This window comes from Mobula birostris, chromosome 21, assembly GCF_030028105.1.
Source record: "Mobula birostris isolate sMobBir1 chromosome 21, sMobBir1.hap1, whole genome shotgun sequence".
Classification (NCBI taxonomy): Eukaryota; Metazoa; Chordata; class Chondrichthyes; order Myliobatiformes; family Myliobatidae; genus Mobula; species Mobula birostris.
The window spans coordinates 59,047,481-59,073,845 of record NC_092390.1 but is presented as its reverse complement, the minus strand read 5'-3'; the positions used below and the strand labels follow the sequence as shown (position 1 = coordinate 59,073,845).

At 40.8% G+C, this 26,365-nt stretch overlaps 2 protein-coding genes across 2 annotated transcripts in view; one reads left to right on the top strand and one right to left on the bottom strand.

Annotated features, from left to right (window-relative positions):
- nhlrc2 (NHL repeat containing 2) overlaps positions 1–21,780 on the bottom strand; it is a 92,624-nt gene extending 70,844 nt beyond the window's left edge. The window contains exon 1 of the mRNA XM_072239575.1: positions 21,601–21,780. Coding sequence (XP_072095676.1) covers positions 21,601–21,748 — 148 coding nt within the window. The 5' untranslated portion in view covers positions 21,749–21,780. The remainder of the gene's footprint in view (positions 1–21,600) is intronic.
- A 180-nt stretch (positions 21,781–21,960) lies between these two features.
- dclre1a (DNA cross-link repair 1A (PSO2 homolog, S. cerevisiae)) overlaps positions 21,961–26,365 on the top strand; it is a 63,944-nt gene continuing 59,539 nt past the window's right edge. Inside the window, exon 1 of the mRNA XM_072239801.1 lies at positions 21,961–22,479. Within this exon, the coding sequence (XP_072095902.1) occupies positions 21,996–22,479 (484 nt within the window). The 5' untranslated portion in view covers positions 21,961–21,995. The remainder of the gene's footprint in view (positions 22,480–26,365) is intronic.

Genomic DNA, 26,365 nt, shown 5'->3' with positions numbered 1-26,365 from the left:
TCATCTAGGCCGGACTCTCCTCTTGCTTCTACCATCAGGGAGGTGGTACAGGAATCTCAGAACCCACACCACCAGGTTCAGGAACAGTTATTACCCCTTGGCCATCAGGTTCTTGAACCAGAGGGGATAACTTCACTCATCCCAACACTGCACTGTTCTCACAACCTATGGACTCACTTGGACACACTTTCAAGGACTCTTCATCTCATGTTCTCGATACTTATTGCTTGCTTGTTTGTTTGTTTGTTTATTTATTTATTTATTATTCTTTCTTTCTATTTACTGTGAATGCCCACAAGCAAATAAATCACGGGGTTGTATATGGTGACATATATGTACTTTCCTAATAAATATACTTTGAACTTTGAAGATTGCTTGTGAAGTTGGTGTTGGATGGACTGCAGTAATGGTGCAGTCGTCATCTGAGTTGTGGATTAATGCTGTGGACTGGCTGCACCTGCCTCAAATATTGAGCAGCCCATTTCCAATGATCCCTCTCATCACTACCCGTTGATTGTGATGAAAAATGAATCCTCATCTTCTGTTCAGGACAGAGATTTCTCTATGGTAACAAACCTCAATGGTAGTGTTTAACCAAAAAGAGAGGGAGGCAGTAGCTTTCATCACATCCAACTGGAGGTAATGAGGCAGACTGTAGGATTTGGGTGCTCCATCAACAGCTGCAGCAAGTGCTGCGAGCACCAAACAAAGACTTGCACTTACTTTGTCAACCAGGATATAACTGAGTCTGTATCTTAGGAATGAATGGCAGCCTCAATTGCTTAACCGCCCAAACAAGCAGCCTTTTGTCACCAAGCCGTGGGTAATTGATTGCAGCAGACGGCAGGAATACGTGCCAGGTTCAGAGTATAGCAGCAGGTGCAGATTATGCAAAGGTTAATATCTTAAAGAATCCACACTGGAGAATCTGAAGCAAATCTGTCGAGCAGTGCTAAGTCCTGTATGTGCACTAGTGCATGTGTCCTGTATCCAGATGGAAGGAGTCAGTAAGAGGAATATATTTAAAAGATTGCATGTAACCCCCGATAGAATTTTCATGCTCATTTTTCACCATCTTCAGATTGGAGGGCTGCAAGATTCACCTTTCTCAATTATGTGAATGACTTGCCTATTTATTGTTAAAATTTCTAAGACCATCTTAAAAAATGCCTTAGTTACAGAAAAGTGCAGTACAGGAAGACAATAAGGTGCAAGGCCATAATGAGGTAGATTGTGAGGTCAAGAGTCCATCTTATCATGCTAGAGAACCATTTAATAGTCTTTTAACTGTGGGATAGATCTCCTTGAGCCTGATGGTATGTACCTTTAAGCTTTTTGTATCTTCTACCCAATGGGAGAGGGAGAGGAGAGAATGTCCAGTGGGTTCTTTGATTATGTTGGCTGCTTTAATGTGACTGACAAGTGGAGACAGAGTCCATGGAGATGAGGCTGGTTTCCATGTTGCACTCAGCTGTGCCCACAACTCTCTGCAGTTTTTTTACAGTCTCAGGGAGAGCAGTTGCCATACCGAGCTATGATGTATCAGGACAGGATGCTTTCTATCATTCATCTACAAAAATTGATGAAGGTCAAACGAGACAAGCCAAATTTCTTTAGCCTCCTGAGAAAGTAGAGAGGCTGATGTGCTTTCCTGGCCGTGGCATTGACATGGTTGGACAGGGACAGGCTATGGGTGATGCTCACAGATTTGTTCAGCTATTTCAGTTAGATCTCCTTTTAAACTCGAATATTAGTGTAGTTTACCTAATCGCTGCTCACGTGCTCAAGTGAACTGAACTAAACTGAATATTACTGGACTCCTGGTATTCTATGTGTTGTTAGCTCATTTTTGCAGTTTGTGCAACTTGTTCTTTTATCGCACATTGGGCGTTTGATGTTTTCTTGAACGGGTTCCATGGTGCTTCTTTGTTTTGTGGCTTCCGGCAGGAGGATTAATCTCAGGGGTATATTATGTATAAATACTTTGATAATGAATGTACTTTGAATCTTTAGTTGTGAGCCCCTCCATCCTAGGAATCAGAAAATAATGAATGTAAAAGTGAAGGAACTGCATTATGAGTGGTAACCTTAGTAGCCACTAAACTTGTTGCTGCGTTAAATTGTCATGCAGATGGTGGTGTAGCTGTCACTGCCCTAGCTACTTTATTGCAATAGGCCCATGCTCTTGCCTTTTATCTTTATTTGTTAATCCCAGAGGCCGCCTTCTCCTCTGATGAGGACACCAGCAGTTTTGCTGCCTCCAAGTTTTAGGCTTCAGAAGACATATCTTTCAAAAACTGTAAATTCCTGTTTGGGTAAACAAAGTAGTTTTCCCTAATTAAGCTTGGTCTTTAAAGTTTTGTAAATATTTATAATTGGCATTACTCCTACAAATCTTTCTCCTCCAGTGGCAAACCGTACCTTATGGACTCTGTTGAAAATGAAAGTCATCTCAGAAAAATTGCTATGTCAGTGCTAGTTCAACCCTTTTAGACCAAAAAGCCAAAACTAATTTAGTGTTTACCTCAAAGTGATAATTAGCAAAATTAGGGAGCTATTTTATTTGCCATCATTAATCTGTGAAACAGTGAGATTTCCGTTAGTATGTTGTTTATTACTAAAGTTACAAATTCAGAGTGTATTTGGCATTCTTAGACAGCAAATTGAGCACCAGAATCCTGTTGTAGGCCAAGACATGTTCAAAATATGATTACAGTCTATCCATCAGTCTGGAACTACCCTTCAGCATACTCTGAGAAGGTACATGGATTTCATTACTGTGTGTTGGATACTTTTAAATTTAACAATGTACAAGCAGTTGAATAAGCCCCAAACCTTTTAGCCTAAAGGAAGAGGAAGTTGAAGTCTGAATATGTGGTAAATGAGGATGAATTCCTCATAATGTTATTTTCCATAAGTGTGGAAATGGGAAGTCACAAATGCAATGGCAAAAAGGGACACCATTACAGTGGATGCTTCTCTTAACCAGTCTGCATAATAGATTGTCAGATCAGGGGAACATCCACACAAAGCACTCTCTGTCAACAGATTTACGAGAGCAGAAACGACTCTGGACAACAAAAATTTTGCTTTCTGAATACCTTTGGGTGTATCTTATGGATTTTGGGATGCTGATCATGAAAGTCACTGTGAAATTTCCCTAATGCACATCATTTTTATGAAATCACCTATACATGTTATTTCAATTCGTAATTCAAGTCAATTAAAATGTTGCCCACAAAGTAAGCTGGAAGTTTTCTATCTTGTCCAGGCATGCCTGCGCATGCTTAGACAGGACAGATATTGCATGGCAGGACAGGTCTTAGAAAGGCTGTAAGTTTCTGTGAAAGATTTCAATACTTGAGACAAAAGTTCCCCAGAATAATTGATACCAAGATTAAGGAAGGCATTTTTGTTGGTCCACCTATCAAACAGGTCATCAATGACAGGCAATTTGAAGAACTTCTAGTGGGACCAGAGAAAAATCACATGGAAAGCATTCAAGGATGTTGTTGAAAATTTTCTTGGCAACTACAGAGTACCAAACTACGTGCAGCTGGTTGACAACATGCTTCATGCATACAAAACCATGAAGTGCAACATGTCACTAAAGATTCATTTACTGCATTCCCATTTAGACTTCTTCCTTGCAAATCTTGGTGCTGTCAGTGATAAGCATGGTGGAACATTTCACCAGAACATTACGGTCATGGAGAAACGATATCAGGGCAACTGGAATCCATCAATGCTGGCTGATTATTGCTTTCAACATTTAAGCAAGAAGCCTTAGACACTGAGTACAAATGAAAATCATCAACAAAACATTTTTAGCTTAGTTGAACTATTGCAAAGTGTCAGCACCATTATGCAATTAAACACATTATGTTCAATAAAAGGTAATTTCTTGTTTTTCCAAATACCTACATGATACAATAGCCTGAGATTATATTTGTACTCAGCTTCAAGTGGTCTATCATAAACGAAAACATTTTCTGAGGAAGCAACACTTTTGAAAAAATCTGTTGTCCAATATTATATGTGGTAGCTCATCACACTCTCCTTACTACGTGCACACTCAAAGAAAAACCTATCCTGTTTCTGTTTTCTGCAAATGTGATTCTTGCGTCAAGAATTGAAACTTTCCGATTTGAATCTAGAAAGTCTGGAGATCACTTCTCATGCATTCACTGTCACTAGAGCAGGGGTTCCCAAACTTTTTTTTTTTGCCATGGACCCCTACCATTAACTGAGGGGGCAATGGACTCCAGGTTGGGAGAGACACTTTTAAAAACCTTGGATGTGGGCCAGCAGGACCAGGGAATTTCAGCCTTTAGTTCCAGTAATTTGCTTTATACATTTTTGATAGTGATTCTGTCAAATTCCTCCTTCCATTTGGTCCCTCAATTTTCTACCACTATTAAGATATTCTTAATGTCTTTTACTGTGAAAAATTCAAAATATTTGTTCCAAGTCTCTGCCATTTCTTTATTTCACATTAATTCCTCAGTCTCACCCTGAAGAGAACTATTGTTTACCTTAGAAACTCTCTTCCAAATTATATACAAGCTCTTGCTTGCTTAACTCTCATAGTCCATTTTGTCTCTACATGTTTTGTTAAATTCTAGAAACCAACAAAGGGTCTTTTGGCTGTATCATAATTGTTTCTTTCTATTAGATATCATCATTGACTTACTGACTTAGCTGCAATGGATCTTACTTCTAATATATATTTTTAAAATTTCCTCAAAGGAATAAATTTTTGTTGAGAAAGAGCAAATATCCCATTAAAAGTCTGCCATTGCTATTTACCGTCTTATTTTAAACCAATTTTCCCATTTCCACTGGCCAAGCCTGCCTTTATATTTGTCTTTATCTACATTTTAGACACCAGATCTAAGCCAGTTAATTCCTTGGTTGGCTCTAGTTTTAAGGTCAAGGCCATGATGACTTTGAACTTCCTCTCTATGGGATCATTTTAAGTTGCCATATCATACATACCATATCCCAATTCACTACTGACCCAAATGCTCTCTTTGCAGAGGACTAATTTTATTGATTTCAGTTTCACAACCTATGGACTCACTTTAAAGGGCTCCTCATCTCATGTCTTGATATTTATTGCTTATTTATTATTTTTTTTTTCTTTTTGTATTTGCACACTGGTTTAATGCCCAAGTTGGAGTTGTCTTTCATTGATTCCGTTATGGCTATGATTTTACTCTATGCCGCAGGAAACTGAATCTCAGGGTTATATATGGTGACATATACAGTGCCTATAAAAAGTATTCAAACCCCTTGTAAGTTTTCATTTTTTTAAATTATTTTACAACATTGAATCACAGTTGATTTAGTTTGTTTTTTTGACACTGATCAACAGAAAAAAATCTTTCATGTCACAGTGAAAACAGATCTCTACAAAGTGATCTAAATTAATTACGAATATAAAACACAAAATAATTCATTGCATAAGTATTCATCCCCCCTCCTTTAATATGACACACCAAATCATCACTGGTGCAGCCAATTGGTTTTAGAAGTAGTTAATTGGAGTTCTGGTTTTGGAGACCAGTATGCATTTAAGGTGTTTCAAGTGATTGTAGTAAGAATACACCTGTATCTGGAAGGTACAACTGCTGGCAAGTTCTGGCAAAAACTACACTATGAAGACAAAAGAACAAGAAACTCCGTGAAAAGGTTATTAAAAAGCCCAAGTCAGGAGATGCATACAAGAAAATTTCCAAGTCACTGAATACCCCTTGGAGTACAGTTAAGTCAATCATCAAGAAATGGAAAGAATACGGCACAGCTGTAAATCTGCCTCGAGCAGGCCATCCTCAAAAACTGAGTGACCAATCAAGAAGGGGACTAGTGAGGGAGGGCAGCAAAAGACCTTTGAGAACTCTGGAGGAGTTACAAGCTTCTGTGGCTGAGATGGGAGGGACTGTGCATAGACTAACTGTTGCCTGAGTGCTTCACCAGTAGCAGCTTTATGAAAGAGTGCCAAAGAGAAAGCCACTGTTGAAAAAAACTCACATGAAATCTCGGCTAGGATTTGCCAGAAGGTATGTGGGAGACTCTGAAGTCAGCTGGAAGAAGGTTCTATGTTCTGATTAAACCAAAATTGAGCTCTTTGGCCATCAGAATAAACGCTATGTTTGCCGTAAGCCAAACACAGCACATCATCAAAAACTACAGTGAAACATGTTGGTGGCTGCATCATGCTGCGGGGATGCTTCACTGTAGCAAGCCCTGGAAGGCTTTTAAAGGTAGAATGTAAAATACAGGGAAACTCTGGAGGAAAACCTGATGCAATCTACAAGAGAACTGTGACTTAGGAGAAAAATTGTTTTCCGGCAAGACAATGAACCTAAGCATAAAGCCAAAGCTACACAGAAATGGCTTAAAAACTACAAAGTTAATGTCCTGGAGTGGCCAAGTCAGAGTCCAGACCTCAATCCAATTGGGAATTTGTGTCTGGATTTGAAAAGGGATGTTCACTCACAATTCTCATGCAATCTGACGAAGCTTAAGCAGTTTTGAAAAGAAGAATGGGAAAAAATTGCAGTGTCCAGATGTGCAAGGTTGATAAGAGACCTATCCACCAAGACTCAAGGCTGTAATTGCTGCCAAAGGTGCACCTACTAAATACTGACTTGAACGGAATGAGTAATTATGCAATCAATTATTTTGTGTTTAACAATTGTAATAAATTTAGATCACTTTGTGGAGATTTGTTTTCACTTTGACATGAAAGAATCTCTTTCTGTTGGTGTCAAAAAAGCCAGATTAAATCCATTGTGATTCAATAAAGCATGAAAACTCACAAGGGGAGTGAATACTTTTCATAGGCACTGTATGTACTTGGATAATAAATTTACTTTGAACTTTGATGAGACATCTTAGCAGTGGGATTTGTTAACATTGTTTCAAGTGTAGTCATTCATGACCATAGAACTCTACTCAGGAATCTGACATTTTCCTCAAAAGACATGAGTGCACTCTGTCAACACATAGATTATGGAATGTGTTCCCTATATTCAATGCCATGTTTTGTGGTAGTATCCACAGCATATTCATCCTTAGCAAGAGTAAGTTCTCAGATATATTCAGTGGTTACCAATGCTTGAAGGGATGGATCTGAGTCAGAATAGCTACGTTCTCGTTTCTTTCACTTCTGTATGATCACCAAACACAGTTAAACATGGCACTATAAGACACCCACTCAAGCACTAGAGATTTGTTGGGAGAATGTGACAGACCTACACAAGATGCGATTCTAGTCTTTCTATTAGAGAAATTTTCCCAAGACAGCTACGAATAGTGATAAGCAATATTTTTCATTTCGATTTGTTTTTAAAATTAGTTGCAAGGGTAATTTTCTGGGGATAATATATTAGGTTGAGTTTTCACCAACATTGAGTAACATAATAATACATTTTAGAATAAATATATAATAAAATTACAGCTGTCAGAATGTCAATCGAAATGTAACTATGCCTGGGAATCTTGTAAGAAATGCAACAGTTCAACATGGAACTATTTGCTTTGTGTGCACAAGTGTCACAGATATGGAGGAAATCCTCTGCACAGGTTACATGCTGCCAACTTCCTGACTGCTCTTTTACATGGACAACTCATGGACTCAATTACAGGATGCAGAGTTCCTGCAATTCCTTAGGTGATGGTTCATCAGCTCCATTCATTTCAATGAAGTACGTTTGTGAGGAAAATAGGGAAGTTTCATGTAATTTACATTTCTGAAATAAATTAAAAATATGTAAAATGATTAAATGCAGTTAAGTGCTTTAATTTGTATTACTTCCATTTTAAACATTGTAATCTATTATTCATTTTGAATATTTTCTATTTTGTTTTTAAAACTTGAGATAAATTTGGATTTGTCCAGAAAGTTCATCCTAAAAATCTATTCAAGGTTAACTACAGACTTTGCATTTAAGGGCGTGGAGAGCCTTCAGATTTTGTATGTCGGTTTTTCTACAGGAATACCAGCTGCACCAAAGCCATTACAAAATTACCACTTGTGTTTTTAAAGATTATTCATTTTAAATTTCCATCATGTAATAAGTACCTTGTTGTGCAGGTATAAATATTAATCATTTCAAAGACCAGTGATCCCAATAATTTGTGTTTGTCACCAGACTACGGCTTTAGATATTCTTGAAACTATTAATGTCAATTGAGTTTTGCTCATTTACCATGGAAAAACTTTCCAAATCAATTTGACAAACTTCTAAGTGATTTTTGTTTATTCATGTATGAATGATTTTTATACTCAAAGTATAATTAATTTTGTGCTCTCTAAAGCTCTACCATAATTTCATTAAAACTGTCAACCATATTTTGAAAAAGCAAAATAGTGTTCTTAGTCAGAACCAAACTCTCTGAGCACTGCAGTTTCAAATTATTCAGTATTATGAAGCTACCTCTATAAACAGAAGTAAGTAAATTCTAGTAGTAAGAAACTCAACTTCATGCTTCTTTCATTTCTTTCGTGTGCTTGATAAGATCTGACTTTTTTTTACTTGTTTTACCATTTCTTTGGCTAAAAATGGGAGCAACATAATAATTTGTTTATATATTCCTGCAATTCATGTAACCAATATATAACTATCAGAAATATCAAGTCACCTTTAATTTTAGTTGAAAAATATTCACATCTCTTTTAAACAGATGAATATTATTGACAGGAAAATGTGAAAATTGGAAACTCTTTCCAGAACCTCATTTGAGCTCTAAATATAAATGATCAATTAATCTAATTTAAATCTTTGATGATAGGATTTACTCAAACCATGACTGAAATTATGTGGCACTTCATTAAATATTCCATAAACTCCCACTTAGAATAGTTTAATTTTCCATATATTGACCATTGACTGAAGATTTCCCAAAGGGCATTCCTTGATGTGCCTCTCCATACTGCTTTACAGCCTGGTATGGGAACACCAATGCCTTTGAACGGAAAATCTTACAAAAGGTAGTGGATTCGGCCTGGTACATCATGGGTTAAGCCCTCCCAACCACTGATCACATCTACATGAAATGCTATCATAGGAAAGCAGTAGCCATCATCAGAGATCCTAGCTCTTTTCTTGCTGCTGCCTTCAGATAAAACTTACAGATGCCTCAGGACTTGCACCACCAGGTTCAAGAACAAGTTCAAGTTATTGCACCTCAACCATCAGGCTCCTGAACAAAAGAGGATAATTACAGCCATCTTTTGAGATGTTCCCACAGCCAATGATCTCACTTTAAGGACTATTTATCTTGTTATTTCATGCTCTCGTTATTCATTGCTATTTATTTATAGTTGCGCTTCAACAGTTTAATGTCTTCTGTGCTTTTATTCTTTCATTGATCCAGTTTACAGTTATTATTCTATAGATTTGCTGAGTATGCCCACAGGAAAAAGAATCTAAGGGTTATATGTGGTGCCATATGTATTCTGATAAATAACTTTACTTTGAAATACATGCTGCTATTTGTTATCAACACTTATACTGTATTACTCCTGAACCTTCAATGCTACTTTAATGTTGAAAATTGGTTGCCTCACATTCAATCCTGGGTGAGCCACAGTTTTTTACCATTGGTGTATTAGGAATAGCGAAGCTGTCATGTTTGTAATTCCATCAATTTTATTCACCTCTTTCTGGTTACCGTCTTGAAATGAACCAGAGTGTTTACTAATATGCTCTCTTACTTATCCTTGAGGTAGGGTTCAGAACCCCCAACGATACACCCAGGTTAATAATGTTAATGGAGCCTTCAAAAATCTCCCTTCTTTTTCTGATGCATCACTTGTTCATGCTTCAGTTCATCAGATCCTACAAGTGCAGCTTTGCAAGTGAGCTCAGACCTAGGAGAGGATGCAAAGAAAATTTATCGGGATAGTAATAGGGAAGGGGAACCTCATTAGGTAATGAAAATAGACAAGCTAAGATGTTTTTTTTCCACTGACAGCCAAAGGAAAATTTCTTAGAAGGCTTTAAAATTATGAAGGGTATTGATATGAGAAAATTCTTTCATAAAATTAGGTTCTTTAAATAAAAACTTTCTACTAGTTACTGAATCTGCAATCATAGGGCACTCCTTTAAATCTCTGACAGAGACAAGAGAGAAACAAACTTATCTACAATGAGCAGTTACAATCTACAAACATTTGCAGTTTACTCTGAAAAAGGATGATGATAATAAATTTAGCAGAAACTTAGAAAAGTTATATTTATAATTCTGAATAAAAAATATGTAAACCAGTGGAACATTAGAGTGACATTAACTGTAGATGTTTTTAATGTGTTCCAATAGACATAGTGGGCTGAGTGAGGTAAAAGATTTAATGACTGCTGAATTGCTTTTTTGATTAAATAGGGAAGTATGACACCAAATATGAATTTTCCTGCTCAACAGAACATCAGAGGAAGAGGTACTTAGAGTAGATTAAATGGGACAACAATGTGTCACGTTAGTGGAAAATGTCAACTGCTACTTCAGTTGGAGATAAAAACAAAATTTTTGGTCCTGAAATGTGACAGACCATCATTCTCCACAGATGCTAAATGGCTTATTCAGTATTTCTTAATTGTTGTCTTATTTCAGGTTTCACCATCTTCAGTATTTTCTTTTTGCATCACTTTGGTTGGATAAAATGGTGCAGGCAAGAGGTGACTTTTTGTGTGCAGCTTCCAAGAGCTTCCTCCTCCACTCTCACCCTGAACACCGGCGTGCCTCAAGGCTATGTACTGAGCCCTCTTCTGTACTCCCTTTTAACCTGTACATGGTTCTAACTCCATAATCAAGTTCGTCGATGACACCACGGTGGTTGGCTTGATCTGAGGGGATGACTAAGCGGCCTACAGGGATGAGGTCCAGCACCTGGCCGTGTGGTGTGCCGACAACAACCTGGCCCTTAACGCCCAGAAGACCAAGGAGATCATTGTGGACTTCAGGCATGCTAGGAGCCACACTCACGTCCTCATCTACATCAACGGACCTGTCGTGGAGCATGTATCAAGCTTCAGATTCCTTGGTGTCCACATTTCCGAGGATCTCACCTGGTCCCTGAACTCCTCCATCCTGGTCAAAAGGGCGCAAGATCGCCTTTATTTCCTGCGAGGCATCAAGAAAGCTCACCTCTGTCCCAGGATACTGATGGACTTTTACCGCTGTACCATTAAGAGCATACTCACCAACTGCATCTCAGTGTGGTATGGCAATTGTCCCGTATCAGACTGCAAGGCACTCCAGCGTGTGGTGAAAACTGCCCAGCGGATAATCGGCACCCAATTACCCACCATTGAGAACATCTACCATAAATGCTGCCTGGGCAGGGCGAAAAGCATTATCAAGGATGCATCTCACCCTAACCATGGACTTTTTACCATCCTCCCATCCGGTAGGCGCTACAGGAGCCTCTGCTCCCCCACCAGCAGGCACAGGAACAGCTTCTTCCCTGAGGCTGTGACTCTGCTGAACCTCATATCATAGCGCTAAGCAGCATTGCACCCATATTGTACTGTCTTAGTACTTTTATATTTGTGTGCTGTAGCACTTACTTTTTATACGCAGTTATTTCGTAAATAACACTATTCTTTGCATTTCTGGTCAGATGCTAACTGCATTTCATTGGCTTTGTATCGGTACTTGGCACAATGACAATAAAGTTGAATCTAATCTAATCTAATCAAGTATCGCCATTTAAAACTGCTACATCTGAAATCTGCAGCAACAGATAGTAAGAAAGTAAGACCTTTCTTCAGTCCTGAAGAAGGGTCTTGGCCTGAAACATTGACTGTTTATTCATTTCCATAGAAGCTGCCTGACCTGCTGAGTTCCTCCAGCATTTTGTGTGTGTTGTTCTGGATTTCCAGGATCTGCAGAATTTCACATTTTCAGTAAGTAACTTTGTTGAAAGTCATTTTAAAAGACTAGTGATCTTCAGAGGTGACATACTGGGGACTACAGATGACCCAAGGAACAAGCCCAGCAGTTGGAAGCTCAGGTAACGTATCCAGAATCTTAGGAAACATGGGTGCCTGTGGGGACTCCAGGTAAAACTGAAATGTAGGACCCTCAGACCAACTCTCCCTACCATCCTCCTGGCTAAAACTGAAGACCTCAGAGCAAGACTGCAGTACCTGACAGATATCAGAGAACATTGTGTACTCTGCTTCAAAGAAACATGGCTCACCCCCAGCTTTCCAGATGCAGCACTCCAGCCCAAGGGCTTCACAGTTCACTGCATAGACCAAGAAGGAGCTTCAGGTAAAGGTAGAGGTGGCGATGTTTGCTCTAGAGTCTTAGCTAGGCATGTGGATTGAAAGGAAAAAAATGAAGGTATGATTAACTTATTATGGTGGACAGATGCGGTGGTTCTGTTTCGGTCCTGCTTCCCTGACCTGGAACATCTGACAGTCATATCCATCTATCTGTTGAGGGAGTTCTCCAGAATCATCCTGGTAGCAGTGTACATTCCACCCTTGGCATCAGTACACCCTAACATTTTCCCGATCATTGGAAGGTCTTCCACAAGGCCAGCTTGAAGAAGTCCCTGACAAACTTCCACCAACATATCACCTGCAGAACCAGAGAAGCCAATATACTCGATCACTGTTACACAACCAACAAGAACACTTATAGTACCATTCTGCACCAACACTTTGGCAAGACTGATCACCTGGCAGTACTTCTCCTCCCAGCATACCTCAGCACCAGTGATGAATACTGCAACAGTATGATCAAGAGAGGCAGAGGAGTGCTTAGAGGTCTGCTTTGAATTGGTAGATTCGACAATATTCAGACCATTGGATCTAAATGAATATGCCATGACTGTCACCAAAGTTCAAAGTAAATTTTGTTATCAAAGTACATATTGTCTCCAAATGCAATCCTGAGATTTATTATCTTGCAGGAGTACTCAATAAACTTAGAGAAGAATAACCACAATAGAAACAATGAAAGACGGCCCAACTGGGGTGTTTAACCAGGGCAGGAGACGACAAACTGTGCAAATAGAAAAAGAAAAAATACTATTAATAAATAAGCAATAAATATTTAGAACATGAGATGAAGAGTCCTTGAAAGTGAGTCCATTGGTTGTGGGAACATTTCAATGATGGGGCAAGTGAAGTTGAGTGTTGTTATCCTCTTTGGTTCAAGACCCTGATGGTTGAGGGGTAGTAACTGTTCCTGAACTTGGTGGTGCGAATGCTGGGGCTCTTATACCTTCTTCCTGATGGCAGCAATGCAAAGAGACTATGTAGTGGGGGTCACTAATGATGGATGCTGCTTTTCTATGACAGTATTTCATGTAGATGTGCTCAATGTTTGGGAGTGCTTTACCAATGATGGAGTGAGCTGTATCCACTACTTTTTGTAGGATTTTCTATTTAATGGGATTGGTGTTTCCGTACCAGGCTGTGATGCAGCCAGTGAGTATAGTCTCCACTATACATCTAGAATTACTTGAGCTTATGGCATATTCATCATGACCTGTGTGAACGAATGTGTGCCATTGAGAAAGTACCAAGTTTCCCCAAACCAGAAGCCCTGGATGAACGAGGAGATTCTGCTGTGAGATAGATCTGTGGCATCAGGACTGGCAATCCAGAATCCGACAAAGTTCAGGTACGATCTATGGAAGGCCATAGTGAGAGCAAAAAGGCAATTATGTGTGAAATTAGAGACACATTTACACGGATTATAGTTGTGTTAGGGTGCGCATGCCATTACATCCAATAGAACGAAACCTGACAGCAGAAATGGCAGTGATGCTTCACTCTCAGATGAGCACAATACCTTTTATGCAAGCTTTGAAAGGGAGGACAACCTGTGGCAACCTTATAATTTCTGTCTCGGAGGTAAATGTAAGAACATCTTTCAATATTCTAGGAAGGCATCAGGCTTCAAAGGTTTACCTTGCAGGGTACTGAAAACCTATACCAACCAACTGGCTGGATGGTTCAAGGACATTGTCACCTCTCACCATTCTGGTCTGGTGTTCTCACGTGCTTCAAAAGGGCAGCAATCATACCGGTGCCCTAGAAGAGCAGGGTGAGCTGCTGCTTTGACTATCAACATCTATTGTAATGAATGCTTCAAGAAGCTAGTTATGCCTAAAATTAACTCCTGCCTGAGAAAGGACCTGGACCCACTACAATTTGCCATCTGTCACAACAGACCTAAGTGGACATAGTCTCACTTGCTCTCCACTCTGTTCTGGAGAACCTAGATAACAGCAAAACATACACCAGGCTACTGGTTATTGAACGCAGCTTGGCTTTGAATACCATCATCTTCTCGATATCAATTACCAAACTTCTAAATTTGGGCCTTCTCAACTTCCTCATTTGGAGACTACAATCAGTACAGAATAGTGACAATTAACAAAGGTACTCCTGAAGAATATATTCTTAGTCCACTGTTCTACTCTCTCTATATTCATAATTGTATGGCTAAACATAAATCAAATGCCATTTATAAATATGCAAATGACATCACCGTTGATAATAAAATCTCAGATGGCAATGAAAAAGTGTACAGGAGTGAGATAGATTGGCTGCTGAGTGATATCACAACAACAATCTTGCACCCAATGTCAGCAAAAGCTAGGAATTAATTATGGACTTCAGGAAGCGGAAGCTGGGACAACAAGCACCAGTACCCATTGAGGGGTCAGTCGTGGAAAGGTTGAGGAGCTTTACATTCCTGGTGTCAACCCTTCAGAGGGTTTGTCCTGGGCCCAGCACATTGATGAAGGCCTTAGGAGTTTGAGGAGATATGGTATTTCGTCAAAAACTCTTTCAAATTTCTATAGATGTAGAATGGAGTGCATCACAACCTAGTATGGAGGCTCCAATGTACAGACTGTAGAGGATTATTGACTCCGCCAGCTTCATCATGGGCACAGTCCTCCCCACTATTGAACAAAAATTTAAGAGGTGGTGCCTCAAGAAGGTGGCATCACCATTATGGACCCCTACCATCCAACACATGTCCTCTTCTCATCGCTACCATTAGGGAGGAGGTACAGGATTCAGAAGACCCATACTCAATGATTCCCAAACAGTTTTTTGCTCTATTTATTTATTTTACAGTTTATAATAATTTTATGTATTTGGCCTGTACTTCAGCTGCAAAACAACAAATTTTACTTGATAGGAGACAGTGATAATAAACCTGATTCTGATAGTTTTGGAGCTGTGACCCAATTTGAATAGAAAAGTTACTAGAACAGTGTGTTGTAAATAACTTTTATATTGTTTACCATTCCCTTTCTTCTTTGTTACCATATCATGGCTAGCTGATCATTTAAAAATCTGCAGGAAAATACAGACCAATCTGTTTCTCCATCTAGAGTTTCAATCTGGATATTTCTTTGACAAAATTTCAAGTTGCCTTTCAAATTCAAGCAGATCAAGTATGTGTATATTTGGGAAAAAAAGTTACCCAGACTTCCTACAGTTTGAATATCAGGTGAATTTTAATTTAAATAGGAACTACAGGCACATGTGAAGTGTACAAAATGAAAACATTACTTTAGTTAAATCTTTCATCCATGAACCCAGAAACTGGTGATACTATAAGGTTTTAATTTGCTGATATACATTAGCTGGATTTTAAACAGCAAGCATAAAGCCAAAATAAATTTAAAATATTTAACTTTTAATATTTAATGGACATAAAACTGTAGAAGCTATCTACTGCAGATAGCAAATTACAGTTCAACACTCTACGATCTGGAGAAAGGGCAAGTTTAAAGGTCTTGACAAAATTGTCAGCTATCCCTCTACCTCCATGTTACTCCAGCAGATTGCTTTTTTTTGTTTAGCATAACACTACATTTAGCCATTATAATTCCAGCTACAATCAGAATCAGAATCAGGTTTAATAGCACCAGCATATGTTGTGAAATTTGTTAACAGCGGCAATACACAATAATATAGAAAAAAATAAGTACATCAATTACAGTAAGTATATATTTACATTAAATAGTAATATCTAAAATAGTGCAAAAACAGAAATAATTTTTAAAAAGTGAGACAGTGTTCATAGGTCCAATGTCCATTTAGGAATCGGAAGGCAGAAGGGAAGTAGCTGTTCCTGAATCACTGAGGGTGTGCTTTAAGGCTTCTGTATCTCTTTCCTGACAGTAACAATGAGAAGAGGGCATGCCCTGGTTGATCGGGGTCCTTAATAATGGATACCACTGATCTGAGGCACCCCTCCTTAAAGATGCCTTCAATACTATGGAGGCTAGTACCCAAGATGGAGCTGACTAATTTTACAACTTTCTGTAGCTTCTTTCGATCCTATGCAGTAGCTCCTTTCCATACCCCCCCCCCCAATACCAGACAGTGATGCAGCCTGTCAGAATGTTCTCAATAGATCTGTAGAAGTATGAATGTTTTAGGTGACATACCAAATCTCGTCAAACTCCAAATGAAATATAACTGCTGTTTTGTCTTCTTAATAGCTGCATCGATATGTTGGGACCAGGTTAGATCCTCAGAGATCTTGACACCCAGGAACTTTTAATTGCCCATTCTCTCCACTTCTGATCCCACTATGAGGATTGGTTCATGTTCCCTCATCCTTACCTTTGTGAAGTCCACCATCAGTTCTTTGGTCTTACTGACGTTGAGTGCAAGGTTGTTGCTGTGAAACCACTCAACTAGCTGGTATATCTCATTCCTGAACGCCCTCTCATCTCCATCTGAGATTCTGCCAACAATGGTTGTACCATCAGCAAATTTATAGATGGCACTTGAGCTACACTTAGCCACAGTAAGGGGTATAGACTAGAGCAGAACAGTTGGCTAAGCACACATCCCTGAGGTGCACTTGTGTTGATCGTCAGCAAGGAGGAGATACTATTATCAATCTGCACAGATTGTGGTCTTCTGGTTAGGAAGTCAAGAATCCAATTGCAGAGAGAGGTACAGAGGCCCATGTTCTGCAGCTTATCGATCAGGACTGTGGTAATGATGGTGTTAAAAGCTACAGTCAACAAACAGCATCTTGACAAAGGTGTTTGTATTGTCCAGGTGATCTGAGGCTGTGTGAAGAGCCATTGAGATTGTGTCTGCCATAGACCTACTGTGGCGATAGGCAAATTGCAGTGGGTTCAGGTCCTTACTGAGGCAGGAGTTCATTCTAGCCATGACCAACCTCTCAAAGCATTTCATCACTGTAGATGTGAGTGCTGCTGGATGATAGTCTTAAGGCTGCTCACACTACTCTTGGGCACTGGTATAATTCTTGCTTTTTTGAAGCAGCAGGGTACTTCCAACTGTAGCAGTAAGGTTGAAAATGTCCTTGACTACTTCCGCCAGTTGGTTGGCACAAGTTTTCAGAGCGTTACCATGTACTCCATTGGCAGCTGCCACCTTCCGAGAGTTCACCCTCTTAAAAGACAGCCTGACATCGGCCTCCAAGAGAAAAATGGTAAGATCACCGGGTGCAGCAGGGATCTTCACAGCTGAGGTAATATTCTCCCTTTCAAAGTATTTAGTGTTTTCAATAAATGAGGGATGACTTCTGAAAAAAGTCATTAAATGCTTACTCCATATCTCATTTTCCTTTCCACAGATGTCGTCTGTACTGCAGAAAATCTGTTCTTTGTAAACCTCAGCAATAATTTTGGAATATCTGCTAGATATACCAGTAAAGGCAAAGATCTGTTATTCCTTATAAATTAAAATACTGCAAAGAGTATTGTGAGCAGTTTTGGGAGCCTCATTTAAGAAAGGATGGGCTGGCACTGGAGAGATTCACAAGAATGATACCAGGAATGAAAGGGTTAAATTATGAGGGTCTGTACTCGCTGGAGTTTAGAAGAATGAGAGGGGAATCTCATTGAAACCTATCAACTATCGAAAAGAGGATGTGGAGAGGATGTTTCCAATAGTGGGAAAGTCGGGGACCAGAGGGCATGACCTTGGAATACAAGAATGTCCCTAAAAATGAGGAGGAGTTTCTTTAGATAGAGGGTGGAATTATTGGGTATATTTAAAGTGTTGTTTGTAAGGGTGTTGAAGGTTACGGGAAGAAGGCAGGAAAATGTGGTGGAGAGAGGGGGATAATAATTCAGACATGATCAAATGGGAAACAGACTCGATCAGCTGAATGACATAATTCTGCTTCTATGACTTATGGTCTAAAATACAACTGCATTGTGAAGTAGGGCAGATAAGAAAGATAAGCATGCATTTAGTACTTTGTCACATTTTAAATTGTATGCTAAATTAAAAGCACAGTAAGATGCCAAAACAGCATATGGCAAATGACTCAATTAATGGTCATATTGAGGGAGCAACATTGGTCCACAATTAAGAACCACACACAGAAGTTCCACCTCCTTATGTTCAGGGTGTCATTTCAGTTTTTATGGCCACCCCTCTATAAATCGTCATCACATCATATTCTTAGTGGTTACTCTTGTTTTTTCTCTCTCCACCTAAAATGATGTAATTTTCTAACAGAGATCTCCAGATTCTTTGTATATTGCCCAAACATATGACCCTTCTATAACCCTCCAGATACCATGGCAGTGTTAATGATCAATTCAATATTGTACTTAGAATATACAAAAAGTTACGCCAGAGCAGAGAATAAGACCATAAGACATAGGAGCAGAACTAGGCCACCATTTCTTCATGATTGATCCCAGTTAACCCCACACACCTGCCCTCTCACCATATCCCTTGATGCTCTGAGCAATCAGGAATCTATCAACTTCCATTTAAAATATACCCACAGACTTGGCCTCCACCACGGTCTGTGGCAGAGCATTCCACAGATTTACAACTTTTCGGCTCAAAAACTCCTCCTTTTTTCTCTTCTAAAAGGTCATCCCTTGATTTTATGTCCTCTAGTTCTGGATACCCCCACTAGAGGAAACATCCTCTCCACATCCACCTTTTCTAGTCCTTTCAACATTCGGTAAGTTCCAATGAGATTCCCCTGCATTCTTCTAAATACCAATAAATACAGGCCCAAAGCTGCCAAATGCTCCTCACATGTTACCTCTTCATTCCTGGAATTATCCTTGTGAACCTCCTCTGGACTCTCTCCAATGACAACACATTCTTTCTGAGATAAAGGGCCCAAAACTGTTGACAATACTCCGAGTGTGGCCTGCCTAGTGTCTTATAAAGCTTCAGCATTATCTCCTTGTTTTATGTTCTATTATATTATGTGATGTTGCCCTTGAAATAAATGGCAACATCACATTTACCTTCTTTACCACAGAGTCAACCTGTGAATTAACCTTCTGGGAGTCTTCTACGAGGACTCCTAAGTCCCTCTGCACCTCTGGCACTTGAATTTTCCCACCATTTAGATAATAGTCTGCACTATTGTTGCTTTTACCAAAATGCATTATTATAGATTGCCCAACACTATATTCCACCTGCCACTCTTGTGCCCATTCTTCCAATTTGTCAAAGTCCTGCTGCAATTACATTGCTTCCTCTCCTACCCCTCCACCTATCTTTGTTATCATCCACAAACTTTGCCACAAAGCCATCAATTCTATTATCTAAATCATTGACAATCAATGTGAAAAGTTGTGGTCCCAGTACTAACCATTGAGGAACACCACTAGTCACTTGCAGCCAACCAGAAAAGGCCCCTTTATTCCCACCCGTTGCCTCCTGTCCACCAGCCATTCCTCTATTCATGCCAGTATATTTCCTGTAACACCATAAGATTTTATCTTGTTAAGCAGCCTCATGTGATGCACCTTAATGCCTTCTGAAAATCTAAGTAAATGATATCCTCCGCCTCTCCTTTGTCCACCCTGCTTGTTACCTCCTCAGTGAACTCTAACAGATTTGTCAGCAGATTTCCCTTTACAGAAACCATGCTGACTTTGACTTATTTTATCAATAATGGACTCCAACACTTTCCCAACCACTAAGGTTAGGCAAACTGGCCTATAATTTACTTTCTTTTGCCTTCCTCCTTTCTTAAAGAGTAGAGTGACATTTGTATTTTCCAGTCCACTGGGGCCATGCCAGAATCAAGTGATTCTTGAAAGATCATGACCAATGCATCCATTACCTCTTCAGCAACGTCTCTCAGGACTCTGGGATGTGGTCTGTCTGGTCCAGGTCACTTAGCCACTTTAAAGCCTTTGGGTTTGCCTAGCTTTGTAATAGCAATGGCACTCACTCCTGTTCCCTGACACTCACAGAATCTGGCATACAGCTAGTGTCTTCCACGGTAAAGACTGAAACCAAGTACTCATTAAGTTCATCTGCCATTTCTTTGTCCCCCATTGCTACTTCACCAGCATAATTTTCCAGTGGTCCGATATCAACTCTCACCTACCTTTTATTCTGCTAATCCGCCCTCATATTTCATCTTTTCTCATCTTATAGCTTTTTTAGTTACGTTATGTTGGAATTTAAAAGCTTCCCATTCATTTTTGCTACCTTATAAGCCCTTTCCTTTGGCTTTTATGCAGTCCTTAACCTTCCTTTTTGGCCACAGCTGCCTAGCCCTGCCATTTGAGAACAACAGCTTCTGTGGAACATATCTATCCTGCGCCTTCTGAATTATTCCCAGGAACTTGAGCCACCTCTATTCTGAAACATAGAAAACCTATAGCACTATACAGGCCAATCGGCCCACAATGCTGTGCTGAACTTGTACTTACTTTAGAAATTACCTCAGGTTACCCATAGCCCTCTATTTTTCTAAGCTCCATGTACCTGTCCAGGAGTCTCTTAAAATACCCTGTTGTATCCGCCTCCATCATCGTTGCCGGCAGCCCATTCCCTGCACTCACCACTCTCTGCGTAAAAAAACTTACCCCTGACATCTCTGTACCTACTTTCAAGCACCTTTAAACTGTGCCTTCTCGACTCAGCCCTGGGAAAAAGTCTCTGACTACCCACACGATCAATGCATCTCTTATATATCATATCAATATCATCTTATACATCTCTATCAGGTCACTTCTCATCCACCATCACTCCAAGGCGAAAAGGCCAAGTTGTCATCCCCGCCAGTATCCCCCTCCAATCCACCTTGATAAGCTCCTCTCATGCTTCCGTATTTCCCATTGCGATACTGATACATGTGACTTACGCATTCCCTCTCTCAAATTGCAGTATGAATTCAATTTACTTTAGCTCTCCATAATTTCATTATCTTCGACTAGGCAGAAAGGTGCACATGCGATTAGTAATTTTGCAATGTCTTTTTTATTTGATTTCAATTAATCAAATTTCAGACAAGAACCGGAGAACTTGGGACTACTCTGACCCAGAAAATAGAAACACAGCACTTTGTCTCTTCGGAAAGAAGTTACATCTACTTGTCCCAGTGCAAACACTGCCCCAACTCGTTACTTCCTAAGTGTGGAGGCATCCGGTTGCATGCTCGCTCAAGTCTGGCCAGGGACTTGATGGTCTATTTGTTATTGTCCACTTGCTGTGCTTTGTGTTGTCGGTCTCTGTGTGGTTTTTGAATTACTGTTGGCAGTCCATTTCATTTCCAAACTAGCTTGAAACCAGTCAGTCCTCCCTCCCTCCCTTCTCGTTGAGTGTCTGTGGGACAGGAAGTACTCACCTTCTTCAAACTCAGGGACTCTGAAATCCGCCCCCCTGCCATCGATCTCCCTGACGTGCTGGAGGATGAGCCGCTCTTTTTCCCCCGGGCTGTCAACCGCCAGCAGAGCGGACTCCAGCTCAGCCTGAGCAGCAAACACGGCGGCCATGGCGACGCGGGAGCGATTACTGCTTGGCTGATCTCACATTCGTCACTGGAAAACTCACATCAGAGCCACACAATTGAACACAAAGAACCATGAGTTGCAAAACAAAAAAAGAATTTGATAAAATAATTCAGAACAGTTTGAGTGTCTTTTGATAATTGTAGATTTGTGCTAGAAATCGTGTCGAATGTGCGGATTTGAGGCCGAGGTTGGCGTGTTTTGAACGGGCGCCGCTGTCTGGAGGCGCGCCATGAGCAAAGAGGATGATATTTGGGATTATAAATCTGTTCGCAAACTCAGGCGTCCTGAAAATAGTGGAAGGGTTGGCAGCCCCCCGCCGGGGAAGTTGCGCAAGCGGTCGAAAGCCGAGCAGGGAAGAAGTGGCAGAGGTGTCCCTGATGGGCTCCGGAGTAGGAGGGGGGCGAAGTGCCCAGAGCCTGAGCGGGAGTCGGGGACCACAGATCGGCTCTCCTCCCGGCCTCTCAGCCCCTCCGCAGCATCTGTACATCACCCAGCCACTCCCAGCCCATTGTCACGGCCTGCTGATCCTTCTACCCCACTTAAGCAGACTGAAAGCAGCAATGCGCCCGGTGGAAAGTGTATCCTGACAAACACCAAACCGGCGCACGCTGGCCATTGCCCAATCTGTCAAATGCCCTTCTCTCTGCTGATGATAGAAACGCCTCGGTGGCATGTTGCAGAATGTTTGGATACACCAGGTTGCACGGACAATGGTAAGGTGATTTTAAAAAGAGTTGCAGGTTTTTAAGGAATCGTGAGTGATTTTTAACACTGTTCCGGGTGCAGGATTTCGACCAAAGTGTCAACAGTTTAGTTCCTCCCACTGACAGACCTGCTGAGTTCCTCAAGATTGTTTGTGGCTCCAGTTCCACTTTTAGGTTTAGAGCAAATGTAGCTGGTGTGTGACTTGGAAGGAAATATGGATGTTGCTGGTTCCCATGTACCTGAAGCCCTTCAAGGCAAAAGAAATCTTGTATTGCACGCTGGGGTGCTGTTGAAGAAACCTTGGCTTGATACTGCAGTGCATTCTGTAGATGATATGTACAGTAATGGATGGAATGTATATTTATGGCTTGAATGAGGTACCTCATAAGCAGGCAGGTAATGGGTTGTGGTGACTTGCTGTAGTCATCCAGAAAAACAAAGAGCATTTAAACCCTCTCATACTGGTAGCTGAAGAGTGGAAATGTGTTTTGGGGGCGGGGGGAGAGGAAGTTAAGTTATTGCCCTAGAATCCTGATAATGCTCTTATAATCTCATTATTTATGCAACTGGTCCAGTTGAGTTTCTTGTGAATTGCAACCTCTTGTTTGTAAGGGAAAATGATAATAACACTAAATTCAAGGGGAAGTGCTTAGCCACTTCCTTGTTGGAAATTATCACTACCTGTTATCTATCTCTATGCAACCACATGACCTGCCATTTATTAATTAATGCCTCTGTATTGTCCAAGTCCTGCTGAATAAAGACAGAGGATATTATCTTGACCCAGATAAAATATCATAGAAACATAGAAAACCTACAGCACAATACAGGCCCTTCAGCTCACAAAGCTGTGCCAAACATGTCCTTACCTTGGAACTACCTAGGCTTATCCATAGCCCTCTATTTCTCTAAGTTCTGTATTAATCCAAGCCAACTTGGCCTGGCCTAGTCCAAAGTCAAACCAAATACTTTCTTTTTTAAAAAAAATCAGAATATGCACTTGACCTAACCCCAGCACCAATAGTTAAGCTAATGTTGGGAAGCCTGGCTCTCGTGTACCTTTCCTTAAAGTTAAATGCTGAGAATTAGGTCATGCTTGTGGTTGAGGCCAACAGGAAAAAGGCAATTCTGGATTGGGTGTTGTGTAATAAACCAGAATTGATTAGCGAGCTTAAGCTAAAGGAACCCTTGAGCGCCATTGTTCTTATGATGTTAGAAGAAGCTAATATATCAGTGGAGTAAAGGAAATTACAGAGGCATGGGCGAGGAGCTGGCCAGAGTTGAATGGAAGGGATGACAGCAGAACAGCAATGGCTGGAGTTTCTGGAGGCAACTTGGAAGGGGCAAGATGGATACATCCCAAATGAAAAGTATTCTAAAGAGAGGATGACGCAACCATGGCTAACAAGGGAAATCAAAGGCAGCATAAAGCAAAAAAAGAAGGCATATGATATAGAAAAAATAGTGGGTAGAGGATTAGGAAGCTTTTAAAAATCAACAGAAGGCAACTATAAAAGCAACACACAAAAAATTGCTGGAGGAACTCAGCAGGTAAAGGAACTCTTAGGAGGCAGTGGTCGTCGTCGTGGCTATCCCACGAGGTCGAGGATGATGGTCTTCGTTCTGAAGAAGTGGCTCACAGGGTGAAGACGCCAGTGCGTGTATTTGTTTAACGTGTACTTGATGTTGCACGCCAAGAAGCACACGATACTTCACAAATCAACCAACTGGTTCCAGTGGCATGGAAACCATGACAATTGGAGCTGATGGATTTGTTGCAGCCTTCATCCGCCTTTACAGCCGTTGAGTTCGAAGTAACTTCGTCCGCCTGTTCCACCACTGAGGTCTTGGTTGGATTGTTCTTTGTCAGGGACCTCACCCTCGACCTTACTGCCATGGGTGACCTTACCAGGAGCATAGCTCCAGACGGCATTGCTGTCAGGATCACAGGACCACACAGGCTTCTCCACCACGACAAGGTGACAATCCACAGAGAAGAGCGGTGGTCAGAATATAATAGAGTTCTGTCATAGAACTATAAAGACCATAAGGAGAGAAAAAGATAAACTTTGATGATAAGGTAGGCAGTAATATAAGAGAGAATACAAAAAGTTTTTCCAGGAAAATAAAGAGTTATAAAAAAGGTGAGAGTGGATATTGGACTGCTGGAAAATGATGGAATATGACGCATTGCAGTAGAAGTGTTCCCACATGCAAGTTTGATGAAGAGCTTTAAAAAGTAGGAGGTTTTTCAATGGGAGCCTTTGGAGTACTATACGGCGCAGACGCAGTAGAGGTATTCCTGTGCAAGTCTGGCGAAGAGATTTAAAAAGCAGCAAGTTTTTCAACAGGTGTCTTTGATTGGAGTATAGCGCAGACGTAGTAGAAGTGTTGCTGTGCAAGTCTGGCGAAGAGCCTTAAAAAACCATTTTCCGTAAAAGAGAGTACCATCTAGTGGAGTGGTCAGCATGAGTGCGGTTGTTCTCAGAGCGGTCTTAGTCAGAGTGGTAAGGCTTTGGCTCAACAGGACTTCGGCGAAAACAGATGGAAGTGAGGTAAGTAGGTAAGTTCTTTCCTTATTTCTTATTTCTTTTTTCTTATTTAACTCTGGCGAGAATTGGGGGTTGTCTACAGGGCCAGTGTTCTGTTCTGGTTGTCAGATGTGGGATTTCCGGGAGACTACCAGCCTCTCTGATGGCCACATCTGCACCAGGTGCATTGGGATGCAGCTCCTTAGAGACCGTGTGAAGGAACTGGAGCTGCAGCTCCATGACTTTCGGCTTGTTAGGGAAAGTGAGGAGGTGATAGACAGGACGTACAGGGCGGTAGTTACCCCAAGGCTACTGCACAGGACCGAAAGAAGCTGCAGAGGGTCGTAAATTTAGTCAGCTCCATCTTAGGTACTAGCCTACAAGGTACCCAGGGCGTGCCCTTTTCTCACTATTACCATCAGGTAGGAGGTACAGAAGCCTGAAGGCACACACTCAACGATTCAGGAGCAGCTTCTTCCCCTTTGCCATCCAATTCCTAAATGGATATTGGGTATATTTAAAGCAGAAGTTGATGGTTTCCTGATTGGTCAGGGCATCAAACATAATGGCGAGGAGGCAGGTGTATGGGGTTGAGTGGGATACAGGATCAGCCATGATGGATTGGCAGAGTGGGCTCAATGGGGTGAGTGGCCTAATTTTGCTCCTTTGTCTTATGCTGGAGAGGTAGTAATGGGAGACAAAGAAATGGCAGACGAACTTAATAAGTATTTTACATCAGTCTTCACTGTGAGAGACACTAGCAATATGCGCGTAATTCGACTGCTGGAGCAGAATTGAGTGCAGTTGCTGTTACTAAGGAGATGGTGCTCAGCAAGCTGAAGGGTCTGAAGGTAGCTAAGACACCTGGATCAGATAGACTGCATCCCAGGGTTTCGGAAGAGGGAGCTGAAGTGATTGGGTAGGCATTAGTAGTAATCCATCCAGAATCCCTGCATTCTGGAATGGTTCCAAAGAACTGGAAAATTGCAAATCTCACTCCACTCTACGAAGGAAGGGAGGCAGAAAGAAAGAAATTATATGCTTGTTAACCTGACTTCAGTGGTTGGGAAAATGTTGGAGTCCGTTATTAAGGATGAGGTTTCAGGGTACTTGGACACACATGATAAAATAGGCCAAAAATCTGCATGATTTCCTCAAGGGGAAATTTTGCCTGATAAATCTGTTCAAATTCTTTCAGGAAGTAACAGGCAGGATAGATAAAGGAGAGTCAGTGGATGTTAAGGGCAGATAAATCCCCAGGGCCAGATGGTCTGCATCCCAGAGTGCTTAAGGAAGTAGCCCAAGAAATAGTGGATGCATTAGTGATAATTTTTCAAAACTCGTTAGATTCTGGACTAGTTCC